This window comes from Oreochromis niloticus, linkage group LG23, assembly GCF_001858045.2.
Source record: "Oreochromis niloticus isolate F11D_XX linkage group LG23, O_niloticus_UMD_NMBU, whole genome shotgun sequence".
Lineage (NCBI taxonomy): Eukaryota > Metazoa > Chordata > Actinopteri > Cichliformes > Cichlidae > Oreochromis > Oreochromis niloticus.
The window spans coordinates 35,443,151-35,456,400 of NC_031986.2; the positions used below are offsets into that span (position 1 = coordinate 35,443,151).

A 13,250-nucleotide genomic window follows, 5' to 3' on the forward strand; every position below is an offset into this window, starting at 1 on the left:
CACACACACTCAGAGAGGAAGTTCACGTCATAGAGCCCCCCAAAATTTATAATAATCCAAAAATAATAAAAAATGATGAAGAAACCCATACAGTTTATCGAAATTTTGTACAAGTTGACATATATTACTCCAGATGGACTAATGAGCACTTTTTCTGTGATCAGACAAAGGCCACAACCAATTCTAGACATCCAAACTTGGTCCACAGTTTGGTCATCCAACCATGAGCCGACATGGACATCAATATGACATCTTTATTTCATCGCCTATTAAACTTCTAGTGTTGACATCATTAGGGCCTCTGTGCACAGGCTATTTATAGTCCAAATATGGTCATTGTGCACATCTTTTCAGTGTTAAACTCCAACTCATTATAGATGTTGATTTTATACTGCTTCTAGAGGCTCTGTAGTCCCGTGTTTCCAGAGGGTGGAGGACATGTTTTCTGTACAGAAACAGATATGTGTGAAGGTGTGCAGAGTGCTCAGCAGGCTAACACATAATAAATCAGGTTTGTTTATAAATATCTGTAGTCATATATATCATATTGACAACAACAATGTTAATATTTGTAAATAAACAAATGTATTAATCATGTACATTTCCTGCACCTGTCATAGATGTCCACATGACGTCCAAAAACATTACCCAGTCCAAATTTCAAGTTTTAAGACCAACAGACTCAAACACAGGTGTAAACAATCACAGTCATTCAGCCATTAGCAGTCCTCACAGTCACAGAGAGGCATTACATTATTTCCGCTAATTGTTATTATTACATCTTCTGGCCCCTTCCTGGCCTTCAGTGGCCTTGAAGGTTAATACAGGCTCTCCTTTTTTTCTCCTGACCTTTGTTTATAATCATCATCATCATCATCCTGTGTATTTAAGTCCTGAGTTTCCTCCAGTTCATTGTCTTGTCATTGTCGATTCTGCGTGTGTGTTTCCAGTTCAGTCACGTCATTTAGTCAGAGCTGAGTAAAGTTTGACTTATCTGACTGTTTTGTTTCGCTTAATGCACCTTATAATCCGGTGCGCTTTTTGGTCCAAAAAATACGGTAAGTATTGTTATCTTTAATTAACAAGTACTTTATTTTTAAAAGTTTTGAATTAGGAATATTAGGAAAGTATTTGTGGATTATGCATTAGTGCATCAGGATCTTCCTGATTTTCTTTGTACTTGTTTATGAGGTATGATTAACTCTCAATTTGTTTTTACATGTAAACTGTTTTTCTGGCCACTATAGCGAAAGGTGCTCATGACAGCACACAGTTGGAATCCTGCAAGAGTCAAAATATTATCAAAATAAATTAAGGCTTTAATTTGTCAAGTGGTGATGCCTCTTTGAATCCTGGAATTTAAACTGAATTTCATTTGAATATTTTATTGTTTAAAAGTTAATTTAATTTAACATAAAAAACAATTTGGTGCAAACTTGATGGACTTTGGAGTGATTGTTAATGAGTTCACAGGATCATATTTTTAAACATTTTTCATAAAAAATGGTAAGGCGATATTTACCTTCCTTAAGAATGTGGTTCAAAGCCACATCACTGAGCATGCGTATGCAAATGACACAAATATATAGGAAACATTTCAGGGTGAAAATGATCAGAGATTATTATTTCTCTTCAGTATCTCAGCTGAACTCTTGACTGAGATCGCACCATGATTATTTACTATAAACTGACATTACTGACACTGGTACTGAGCTTTCATCAACAAGGTAAAGATCTTTACATATTTTACACACACATTTGTTTTTGTATATATACTTTATTTCAGTTTTCTCCCAGGCCATGCGATCATTGGAGGTCACGAGGCTGTGCCTCACAGTAGACCTTACATGGTGCTTTTGCAGCTCCACAAGTCAAATGGTCATAGAACCTACTGTGATGGCTTCCTTCTCAATGAGGATTTTGTGATAACCGCTGCACACTGCCAAGCCGAGTGAGTCTAACACACTGGGGTTTTTGTTTTGTTTTTTGCAGTGGTAAACCGTTTTTTGTGTTTAGGGTCCTCCTGTAGAATCTGTGATCTCCAGATTAAAGTCAAGTCATATATTGAGACTGTTTTTATGAAGCTTCATGACTAGTAGATAAAATTACCCCAAAATAATTTTTTGGGTGAATAGAAGAACAAAAAATCATTATTTTTATCAAACAAATGATACACTTTTTTTTTTGTTTGTTTTAGGTCCTACAAAGTTTTTCTGGGACTTCATAATTATCTTGATCAGAATGGTGTACAGCACGTTAATGTGCCTGGGAGAAATGCATTTCTAATGAAAGGCTACGATCCAGTTGATTATAGAAATGATATGATGCTGCTTAAGGTTTGCGTGTGTGTGTGTGTGTCTCTCTCTCTCAAGTAGCACTGAAATCCTGTACATACTGATTTTTATTTTACTTTTTTCCCCTCTTCGTGTTACTGAAGTTGAGCCCAACTGAATGCAGCACTAAAACAGACTGTTTTTAACAGCGCTAATATTTTTTATTTTTTTTAAAGGGTTTTCTCTCTCTCTTCCTTAAGTTGAGCACCAAGGCAGAGTTGAACGACAAAGTGAAACCCATCGCTCTCGCGGACTGTGATGATGGATCTCTGCCAAAAGCATGTGTCATTTCTGGTTGGGGAACAACAGAAAACGGTAAACTATCTGACCAACTCCTGGAAGTAAATGTGACCCTGACTGACAATGAGCTGTGTGTTAACACAAACAAGTACTGCTCTGAGGGTAAGAGAAGACCTGGTCTGGTAAGTGTATTTTTGTACACTAACATGAAGAAACAAACTTTGGTCAACAACAGAAATTCACTTCCAAAGCAATTACTAAATATTGTGTAAATACTAAATACTTCCAGGGAGACGGTGGTGGTCCGTTAGTCTGTGAAGATGGAAAGGCATATGGGGTGATATCTGCCAGCGGATCAAACCCAGATGGCTCAACAATTCAGAGTTATACTAAGATACCTGACCACAGAGACTCCATCAAAGAACATAAGGGAAAGTTACATTCTCCAACAACCGATAGAGTAACCATCATTCCTGTTTCTAAGGAACATCATATTTGTGTTAGAGATGCTGATTAGTCTAATAGCACATGGTAATTGACAGGAATTAAATCAGCTGTTGTGATAAACAGAACATTTGATAGTCTGTCAGATATGTGATTTTGGAATTATAGGGAATATTTTTGATTTTTGGCTGGAGAACATTACAGAGGCTTTGGTTTCAAGCATTTTTTGTCATTGTTTATTAAGTTAAACACAAAACAAAAAGTCAACTGATCAGGAAACTAACTGTCAACAAAGAAAATAATAATCACTGGGGCCCGTTCTTCCTACCTCGCTAAGTAAGTTAGCCGGATTTGAATGTTGACGATTTCGCGTGATCTTGGATCGTTCGGTTCTCCGAAGCTCATCTGGGACTTGCTGTCATAGCAACAGATCCGTAAGCGTAAACCTGCTCGGGAGCAGGTTTACTTTATGTAAACAGGATTAGATCGCGGCCACTCAGGTATGTCCGCTGCAGTTATATGAAAGCAAGAGCGATATGTCGCCACTGTTTTACCATAAATAAATATTATCAATGTAACTAAAGATAATGCAGCATTTGATTCTTTTATTGATTTCATACAGATACATACAGGTCATTTCCGAAAAAAAGGGAAATGTACTATTAATCATTCTATTACATGTAGTAGATCATGTCAGATGTAATTCATATTTTAGAGTAGTAATAGTAAATTACTACGAGCGAACAAGATGACAGACCACGGCTAAAAAAGCGAAGGTGGATTTGGGAAGTCTGTCGCAGCCATGTCCTGTCCGTTTGTACGCGAGCAAGGAAGGTGCAAGATTGATAAGGAGAGTTTACAGAATTTAGCGTATATTGCGGGATAGACGGGATCCTTTAGCTCAGCGCGACGGTGTGCTCATAGAGAGATATCGATTCTCCCGTGAGGGTATTATTTACTTTCTTCCTCTCTCTCTCTCTCTCTCTCTCTCCCTCCATATATATATATATATATATATATATATATATATATATATATATATATATATATATATATATATATATATATATATATATATATATATATATATATATATATATATATGTATATATATATATATATATATATACATACATATATATATATATATATACATACATATATATATATATATATATATACTTACTGTACTGTATATACTTACTCCCAACTTACTGTGCATGCTTCAGTCACCCCTTGCATGGGAACAGGTAAAAGTGATGGAGTGTTATGTCAAACTACACACAAAAAAACCCACAATGTCAATAAATGTCACAGTACAAAAAGGGGTGTGACGAGGGGGTGCAGGACCACCACCTGCCTTTATTTGCTCTGCCCTTTTCTTGGTTGCTGTTATAAACAAACAAACAGATTATTCCAGGGTCTCTTTTCAAGAGACTAAAAGCAATATAAGTGATAAATATTACCATTCTGTGGAATATTCTTATATTTCACTTTTACTTTTTCCCATGTTCTAGTGGGTCCTGTTGTGGCTCTAATGTGAAAGAGGATATGATGTAATATAATATAATGTGGTATAATATAATATCACATGATATAATGTAATATCATGGATCACTTACGAGTTTAATTTGTCAGCAACTTTCTGCCAGCCCTCTCTCCTTGCTTTTGCAGCCTTTGCAGTGTTCCCCTGCGTTTTAATTAAACTCTGAAACTCCTGATATCCCTCAATCAAGAGTTCTTGGTCTGCTGCCGTGAAATACTGAGCGCGCTCCTTCGACATCTTCGCCGACCAATCACAGGGTTGCCGATCAATGTTTCTACTATCGATGCGTAGCCCCTTTTAAGCCACCCAGTGATCTCAGATTACTTCATCCAGCTATACTAATCGTCAACAACAGGTGTGTTCGGAGAACCGGATTAGCGAGCTCAAAGTTAGCGCGATGATTTGATCTTGGATGTGTCATTTGATCTTGGATGTAGTAAGCGAGGTACGAAGAACGGGCCCCTGGAAACCTTCAATCTTCAAACAACAAGAGGTGCATTTAAAAATCAACATGGACTCAACTGTGGTCATCAAATTGTGTATATGTATGTGTCCTTTTACTTAAAAAGAAAAAAACAGCTCAAACAGCGAGAGAAGCTGATAAACTGCAGATTCACATCAGAGAGAGGAAATGGTGACAGTAATCTGCATTTCCTGATTATTACAAAAATAATGAGAGACGCAAGAACATTTCCACATGTGTGACTAAGCCAGATACACGATACTGAGAAACAAACTGGACTTTAAATGACTCATTTACTGAAAAAGGAAATTAAATAATTATAATGAGTAAAAACTTGGATTAAAAATCTCCAAAATTAGAGGCTTATGTGGCCATAAAAGGGGGTGCATAAAATAATAGAAAGCACATGAATGAGTACTGAAAACCCTTTCACTCGGTAGTTGGTGTAGATTTACAACAAAAATATGTTTTACCACATGTGCATTCAAATTTAATGTCATAACATTTATTGTTTCACTTAAACAGTGGTTGTCCTGCAATAGTTGAACAAACAGTAACGGCATTTCTCCGCAACTTAAACCTGTATAAGACAAACACAGTGTCTTTAGTGAAAATAATTTTACATTTAAATTTAAAATTAATTGACAAGACAAATATATTCAGAAATTTCAATCAATGTATAAAGATATGATTTTCATGCAGTCCAATGTGATAAATTCTCATGGTTATACAACATTTGGAAGCAGCTTCACAATTACATGACTGAGCTATAAATATGTGAAGGGGGTGGTAACGTGTGTTACTTCTTCCCACTGCTTTTTGAACACCTGTTGTACAAGAAGACAGTATTTTCCTTTTCGTATATATGCTCTGTTTTGTATGTATGTACGCATATGCTTGAAATAAACAATCAATCTTTCAATCAATCGCGTCTGTTAATAAACATGGTGAGCTTCATGCAAGCACAGCTTAATGGATGGTGGCCAGCAACACTGAGACTGTGCAGTGAATTAAAACTCGATTGCATCTGCTTGTTCACGCCAGACTGAGACAAAGCAGGGAAAGAAAGACTAAAGGCAAGTTTGTGTTTTACATAGATTTTACAGACCAGCACAATAAAGAATGTATACAGCAGTTTGTATAAAAGGTAGGATCTCCTCTGGAGTGCAGCCACCCATCTGCACACGGACTACAATACCATCTCATGTGGAGGATAAATTTGGCCTGTTTATCTATTTTTGAAGAAAGGTGTACTAACTTACTAATAACTTGCACTGTTGTAGGTTTCCACTTGCTTTTATATGTGATTTTATATATATCAGCTTTTTTTTTAAATGATCTGTACATGGCGAGTTGCTGAAGGTATAAGGTTCATTCATTTTGTAAAGCATCTTTAGAAACGTACTGAATTATAATTTTGTTGTTGAACTCACAAGTTATGTAAAAGACAGTTAACCAGTGTGAGCTCAGCTGGTCAGTTTGTATTATTGTGACAAAGGTTAGAGTAATGCACTATCCTGCACGGGTCCAGAGAGACTGTGGTCTGTTAGACTAGGTCGAGGGGAGCAGTGATGCACTTAAATTAAATGTTTATTTTTTTCCTAAAAGTGCTAAACCAAATGGTTGATTTTTCACTTTATGTTGCTAATGCTAACATAACCTAAATGTTATTAAAATTGATTATTTGCCAGACAATCAGACCACTAGACCCATTTTGTTTATCCATTGCTGTTGATAAATCACATTAAGGGTTAGCACAGCAAGAATATGTTGAAATAATTTTCTCAGCAAGTAATTTTTGTAACTTTCTGAGTTAATATTAGTAAATATGTCAAAAATAAAGAGTGACATGTGGAAATCACAAATATCACAACTAATTACATTTTAACCAAATTACGGTAGCTGGTAAATTAATGATACTAAGTTGTCAAAATTATAATGTCATATTTAACAAGTACTATATGGACAATAAACAATTATATGGCTTTAAAAAAAAATCACATGGTCCTGTGGAGGATTCGTGAGCGGTGTCTCATGATACCATCCACCTACAACCACAGTGTGTTTGAGGTCATGGTTTCATATGAAGCTACAAGGGCTGGCACTCTCCACCAGTATATTGCCAACAAACCAGATGAGTGGGGCTTTAAACACAATAAAAGAACACAATAAAAACCAGTAAAACATAAACATGAAAAGTCAGGTGGCGTCAGCCACAGCATTAAAATCCAGTAAAAATCGGAGCGGGGCAAGGAAAACCCGGCGGCGTCCCCAGCCGTCCCGTCTATCTGTCCGCTCCGGAGTGCTGGAAAAGAGAGGGGGCAGCGATAGTCACTGTTCCTTCCAGTGGACCGGTTTATTGCAGCGCGATATGTCTCGGGACTTACCCCGGATGGGCAGAGCTCTCAACCCCGCCCGCAGCCTTTCTGTGCCACGCCAGCACTGCGGTCTCGCCGTAGGAGATAGCCACCAGCTATTTCGCCATCTCTGCTGCTTTTTTCTCCTGACCTGCCAGGCCCTCTTACTGGCCTCTGGGACCTCCCAGGTGTGTCAACTTAATAATCAGGGAGGGGCGGAGTCTTTCCAGGACAAGTCAAGAATAAATACGATAAAAAAAATAAATCAATCAATTAAAAGAAAACATGCAATAAAACCATGAGAATAAAAGACTGTACAATATTTAAATATTAAAAATAGTAAAACACAGCAACTCATGCACAATAAAAAACCCTAGGTGACTTGTCCATTTCCACCCCGTGACATCTGCATAGATTAACAGTCTTAATTTATTTCTGCAGGTTTCAGATGTGCCAGTGATTTTAAATAGAAAGTGACATCTGTGTGTTTAAATGTCAAATAACAGGGTAATAATCTTTTTAGAAATTCATTTCCTGTCTGTTAAATTTGGTGGAAATATTTCATGTCATATTGTTCATTACTGGAGTAACTGGGATTGGAGAAAAATAATAAGCCACGTTCTCCAAGTACAAAGTCATAGTCAAAATCAGGCGATGATTACCTGCTTTAGTGTCTTAAAGTTACAGCCCTGTTTTTTCCCCAAAAAATAATTCAGAATCTCTCACTGTTATTGAAATTGTTTGCTAGTGTCCAACTAACACTTCAAAATGACATCTTTAAAATGGCCCTTGGCCCTTTCTGTGTGGACACTGCATGTTCTGAATCTCATTTGGAAATGCAAAGTTTTGCACATGAATGCAATTTAATTCTAAATTGCAAAATGCATTTGCTAAATATAAACAAATTAAACTAATGCATGGCTATGGTGTGTTTTTATTAATCTCGTACTCAGGTAAGAAATACTTTTGTCTTATTACTGAGCAATAATAAAATTTCAAAAAAAAAACCTCATGTCTTTTAATGAACCGCTTGTGTTTTAGTTTAGTTATAGTTAGTTAATGTAGCTTGAACTGAAACCTCAATGCTTCACGAGTCTGGTTAAAATAAACTAGTGCTTGATGATGTCACTGTTTGCTTCATGATGGATTGCAGCTCTGTTTTGATTTCAAAAATGTATTTTATTAATTGCTGGTCTCTGGTCTGATTTTTCTCCATGTAATTTTAAATGATCTAAAATTCACTGAGTGAAACGAGCGCCTCAACATTTTAGTTGAACTTGCAGACTGAGAGAGCTGCAAATTTTCTACACTTGTTATAAATGCATTGCAACATTCTACCTTGTATGGATGAAAAGACCCAGAGCCTGTTGACGGGTGACTTCAATCTACAGTAGTAATGTTGAGAGTTTGCAAGTGGCGTGCATGATTCTAGTTAAACAGGCCTAATGACAACAACTACAGCAATTTAAAGAAAATAACAAGTTATCCTGGGAGTGTAAAAAAGAAAGAGAGGCAGCATATAATGAAAAGGTATAATAATAAATTGCAGTGTTAACTGTGTGCGAGGGAACAGTGTGACTCCCACTAAATAGCTTGCACTTTGACTGTTCAAGACAAGTTATAAGTTACAGGCAGAGACAGAAGAAGTGTTTAGCAGATGACAGAAGCAGTGCAGTTAATGAATTTAAAAAAAAGGAGAGACATAGGAGAATAGATGGAAAAAAGTTAGTGAAACTGATGAAGAGTGGAATGGTAGTGATGTCTAGGAGAGAGGGAAGTGGACTTTTAACCATATTATTTAACACAATCTTAGAGAATGAGAGGATGACAGGATGATGAACAGTCTTCTGCATTTGATGCTTCGTTGAGCTTGCTCTTTTGCACCATCTGGTGGTGAACCATGGAGGGTACAGTTGTTTGCCATTTGGGTCTCCACCCGATCCCTTTTTGCTAGCGCACATGGTATTTGCATGCTTAGTTCCACACATAGAGAAAGAAACTAGAGCAGGAGACACTGAGGCAGGCCCAGAGGACAGTACGTAACGTGGACCCAAGCGCAGAGACGGACACGGAGAGCGGCACTCAAGTTTAACAAGTCTTCATTACAAAACGCACAAGTGGAAACGGTACACGGGGGGAAGAGTGCGTGGAATAACATTCTCAGCCTTTCTTATTTATTCCGACGCACCTGAGGAATCTTTGGAAGGAACTCTGTCTTCTGAGCAGGACTGAGATCTAAATTAATAATAAGTCAAAGCAGCAACATACAACCTTCAGTAATTAATTACAAACCTATGGTAGCATGAGTCTCTGTACAGTGCTCTGATCTGCATCACATAGAGTTTGTGATCACCTCTCTCTTACCTGGTAAAGGTGTGCAGACCAGCTGAGTTCTGTGTGAGGCTTGTCGATGTGTAACTGGAGCATTCCTACTTATATCTTATAATGCCTCGCCTGACTCCTCCCATTACCTGTACCTATAATTATCATGTGGTTGGTTTTTTTATGGCTCCCAAACATTGCTCTGGAAGAGGGCTACAAGTGTTTTTACAAATAAGCCGATGACAGAAAGCAGAGATCTGCCAGTGTCAGTGAAAAAAAAGTGCAGAACTCTTCACTGCTCTAAATTTAACTGCCATCAAGTCTCTGTTATTTCTGTGATTTGATTGACAAGACCGCATGTTAGAATGTAGAATACACACTGAAGAACGACCAGTTTGCCGAGACGTTTCAGAATTCTGACCGCTTTACTTTTAATTAGTATTTAAATTACTTAAGTTATCATGTTTTTAGTCTGCACTAAAAGAAATTCAGAGTGAAAATTAGTTTTGAGAGTTTCTTAAATTTTGTAAAAATGATTACAAATCTAAAACTGAAATATTTCAGTAACCATTGAAGGTTTATTAGAATGTTTGCTTTAAGGAAGGGTGTAGAATATCCTGAGTCCGATTGTTCCTCATTCCTAATACAAATTCCAGCAACTATATCCTGAAATTGTGTTTGTACACCTTGTCAGAGAGCTGGTCAATTGTTATCAAGAGATGGCTTCTGTGGAAACGTGTGTTGATTATCTAAAAGTGAGGTAAAACATAAATTCAGTGCAAAGTATTTGTATCTGTGCGGATTAAATGTGGTTTCAAATTCAGAAATTAATTTCCAAAAACATTAAAAACTGTGTGACAGAAAAGTGTAATTTGTGCAGAGAACACAAAAGCTAACATAAAACCGAATCTCTCCAAGCACCTGCAAAGAAGGTGCTCCGGATCTCTTGTTCCGAAGAAACCAGTGAAGCAGAGCAAGCTCAAACATGCACGAGGAAGGCAATGATTGCTCTTTAGAACATAACCATATCGTGGTGATAAATATATGTATGCCGAAGAGATGGTGCCGAAAGCTGCATCTGGTCAGATGGAAAAACAAATGTGGAAGAGTTGGCCGGATTTGTACAAAATCAAATGGCTGGTAATCAACGGATGCAAAGTTATCGATGGTTACGCCTTCATGCAGTAAAGAAGATGCTTGTTGTTTCACAAATAAGAGCTGATCACTTTGTTTCACCTACTCATCTAAACGAGACATTTTGTAGACAGTACAGCAAACATGGCAGTTTGTTTTGAAACAATGGTAATATCCACATTTCATCTTTGTTCTTTGTTCTCAGAAAGTGATTTAAATACATCTGTAGTTAAAGCCTCACTGGCCTCCGTTATTGCCACCATTATTCACTTTTCCCTTAGCGCTGGAGTTGTTACTTCATTATTGAAAACTGCGTCAGTTACTCCAATTCTTTAAAAAAAAAGCTGGTACAGATCCCCATAATTTCAATAACTTTCTACAGATATCTAACCTCCCTTTTATTTCTAAAATTATTGAGAATGTTGTCGCCTCTCAGCTTCACACACATCTCAGTAACAATAATCTCTATAAACAATTCTACTCTGGTTTTCACCCACTTCACAGCACAGAAACTATTAAAAACGACCAATCACCTCCTGATGGCAGGTGACTCCAGTGTCCTTGCCATCCTCACCCTTCTCTGAGTGCAGCCTTTGATTTACCACACTATCCTTCTGAAAAGACTTGCAGCCATTGGCATTAGTCATATCCTCCTTGCCTGGTTCGCCTCGTATCTCTCAGATCGCATTCATTTCATTCAACTTAAATCTCACTTTTCAGGTTCATTTTCTGTTTCTGCTGGTGTGCCCCAGGGTTCAGTATTGGGGCCTCTTCTATTAATTTTTTACATGCTTCCACTTGGTCACATACTCAGAAGTATAATATTAAGTTTCACTGTTACACTGATGACACTCAGCTGTATATTTCTTCCTTCTAGCCGCTCTGCACCTCTGGTAGCTTTGGAATTCCCTTCCTCCTGATATCAGGAATACTGGCTCTCTCTCCTCATTCAAGTCAAAACTCATCTGTTCAAACTCTCTTTAAACATCGACTCCAATCACTGACACCCTTTATACCTATGTAATACAAACCTATCTGAAAATGTGAGGAAAGAAATCACGAAACTGCGGACTCATATTTGTGTTTGTGCAGCAGCTTTATTAAGACAAAGTATGAAACTAATGTACAGAGCAGCATCACCTCATCACGTTAAATATAAAGGCCACCGGCTATCAATGTCTCAGTGAGTTTGAGCTGGCGAGGAACAGATGAATGAGTGCTGAGTTTCTGCAGAGCAGCTCGTGGAGATCCAGCTTCTCGGGTTTTGAACCAGCACGCAGTTGGAGTCGACCTCGGGCTCACCGAGGCTCACCGGCGACCCCCTGAGTCTGGAGGAAGACAGCGAGCGACCGTCAGCCCACGATGAGCGTCCCGGACCTCCAGACAGACCTGAGGAGCAGAGAGAGGAGCCATCAGCCTGGAAGCAAAGACTGACACACACCAGGCCTCAGTATACAACATTTCATCCACTGGAGCTCCACAGTCACTGAAACAAAAACCTTTCATCGTCATCAGAATCAGCCCGAAAACTCATCAATAAAGAAAACCTGCTCAGGTTTGCGAGCTTGAAAGTTTCCAAAGAGTTCAAAGCATCAAAAGATGAGAGATTCAGGAGTGAAACAACCAGAACAGCATGCTCGGAGCTCAGCAACTGCAGCAGAGTTCTGATATGATACGTATGGCCACACTGACACCACAAAGCTTCCTTTGTGTTCAGGTGTGTGAGAACAGACTCAGCACCTGTGTGACAATGATCCTGCAGTTTACCTGCAGCACAGCCTCCTGCCAGGTAACCTGATGTAAGCACAAAACTCACCCTGACAGCTTCATCGGTCTGAGACTGGAGTTTAAAAAAGACAATGGCTTCGCTTTCTTTGCCATGGATTCAAAGTGATGCCCCAAACTCTAAATCTCTGAAAACAGAACTTTTCTTTACAATCTTTGAAGAGTTCACATGTTTATTCCTCCAGCATCAGCATCACCTTTGACTCTCTCTGAGCCTGCAGGTGCAGCAAGGTGTTGCTGAAAGCCCAAAGTGAAAATCTGTGAGGGACAAGATTCAGCCTGCGTACAGTTTCACATATCTGTGCTACATCCTAAAAAACAAAACAAAACAGTGAAATAAAATTTATTTCCCAGTCAAACCACAGAGGCCTGCTGGGGTTTATGTGACTATGTTAAAACTTTCAGTTTTTTAAATGTGAATAAAAGCCCACATGACCCAAAAGCTGAGAAACATCAGGAAACAGCTAAACTAACTATCAATGAACTTGATTAATTACTGGTTATCATTTTCGAGGAAACACCCACCGATCCAAAATGGCTTCTTCCCTGCAAACCTCCAGAGCCAGCTCACGTCTCTCCTGGAGTGCACGTCGGTCAGGCTGCTGTTAAACCTGCCAGAGGAGACC

The 13,250-nt window shown here is 38.3% G+C and overlaps 2 protein-coding genes and 1 long non-coding RNA gene across 9 annotated transcripts in view; 1 reads left to right on the forward strand and 2 right to left on the reverse strand.

Annotated features, from left to right (window-relative positions):
- Positions 1 to 1,635: 1,635 nt before the first annotated feature.
- Positions 1,636 to 3,323, forward strand: LOC102082461 (mast cell protease 1A). Its single transcript, XM_019351153.1, has 5 exons — positions 1,636 to 1,727; positions 1,798 to 1,951; positions 2,198 to 2,336; positions 2,534 to 2,755; positions 2,863 to 3,323. Exons 1-5 carry the CDS (start codon positions 1,670 to 1,672, stop codon positions 3,088 to 3,090), a joined length of 801 nt encoding a protein of 266 aa, XP_019206698.1. The 5' UTR covers positions 1,636 to 1,669; the 3' UTR covers positions 3,091 to 3,323.
- A 1,884-nt stretch (positions 3,324 to 5,207) lies between these two features.
- On the reverse strand, positions 5,208 to 9,835 carry LOC106098698 (uncharacterized). Of its 2 annotated transcripts, XR_001224962.2 has the most exons (3): positions 9,748 to 9,785; positions 9,572 to 9,618; positions 5,208 to 7,605 (listed from the first exon to the last, which is right to left on the reverse strand). It is a non-coding gene; the product is annotated as an uncharacterized LOC106098698 (long non-coding RNA). The 2 variants fall into 2 exon arrangements; XR_001224963.2 differs by lacking the exon at positions 9,572 to 9,618 and having other exon boundaries at positions 9,748 to 9,835.
- Positions 9,836 to 11,916: 2,081 nt separating this feature from the next.
- Positions 11,917 to 13,250, reverse strand: part of frem1b (Fras1 related extracellular matrix 1b) — a 46,476-nt gene continuing 45,142 nt past the window's right edge. For all 6 annotated transcript variants that reach the window (XM_005478759.3, XM_025903120.1, XM_013275102.3 and 3 more), the window contains 2 exons: positions 13,150 to 13,235; positions 11,917 to 12,228 (listed from right to left, as the gene is read on the reverse strand). In XM_005478759.3, coding sequence (XP_005478816.1) covers positions 12,020 to 12,228; positions 13,150 to 13,235 — 295 coding nt within the window. In that variant the 3' untranslated portion in view covers positions 11,917 to 12,019. The remainder of the gene's footprint in view (positions 12,229 to 13,149; positions 13,236 to 13,250) is intronic.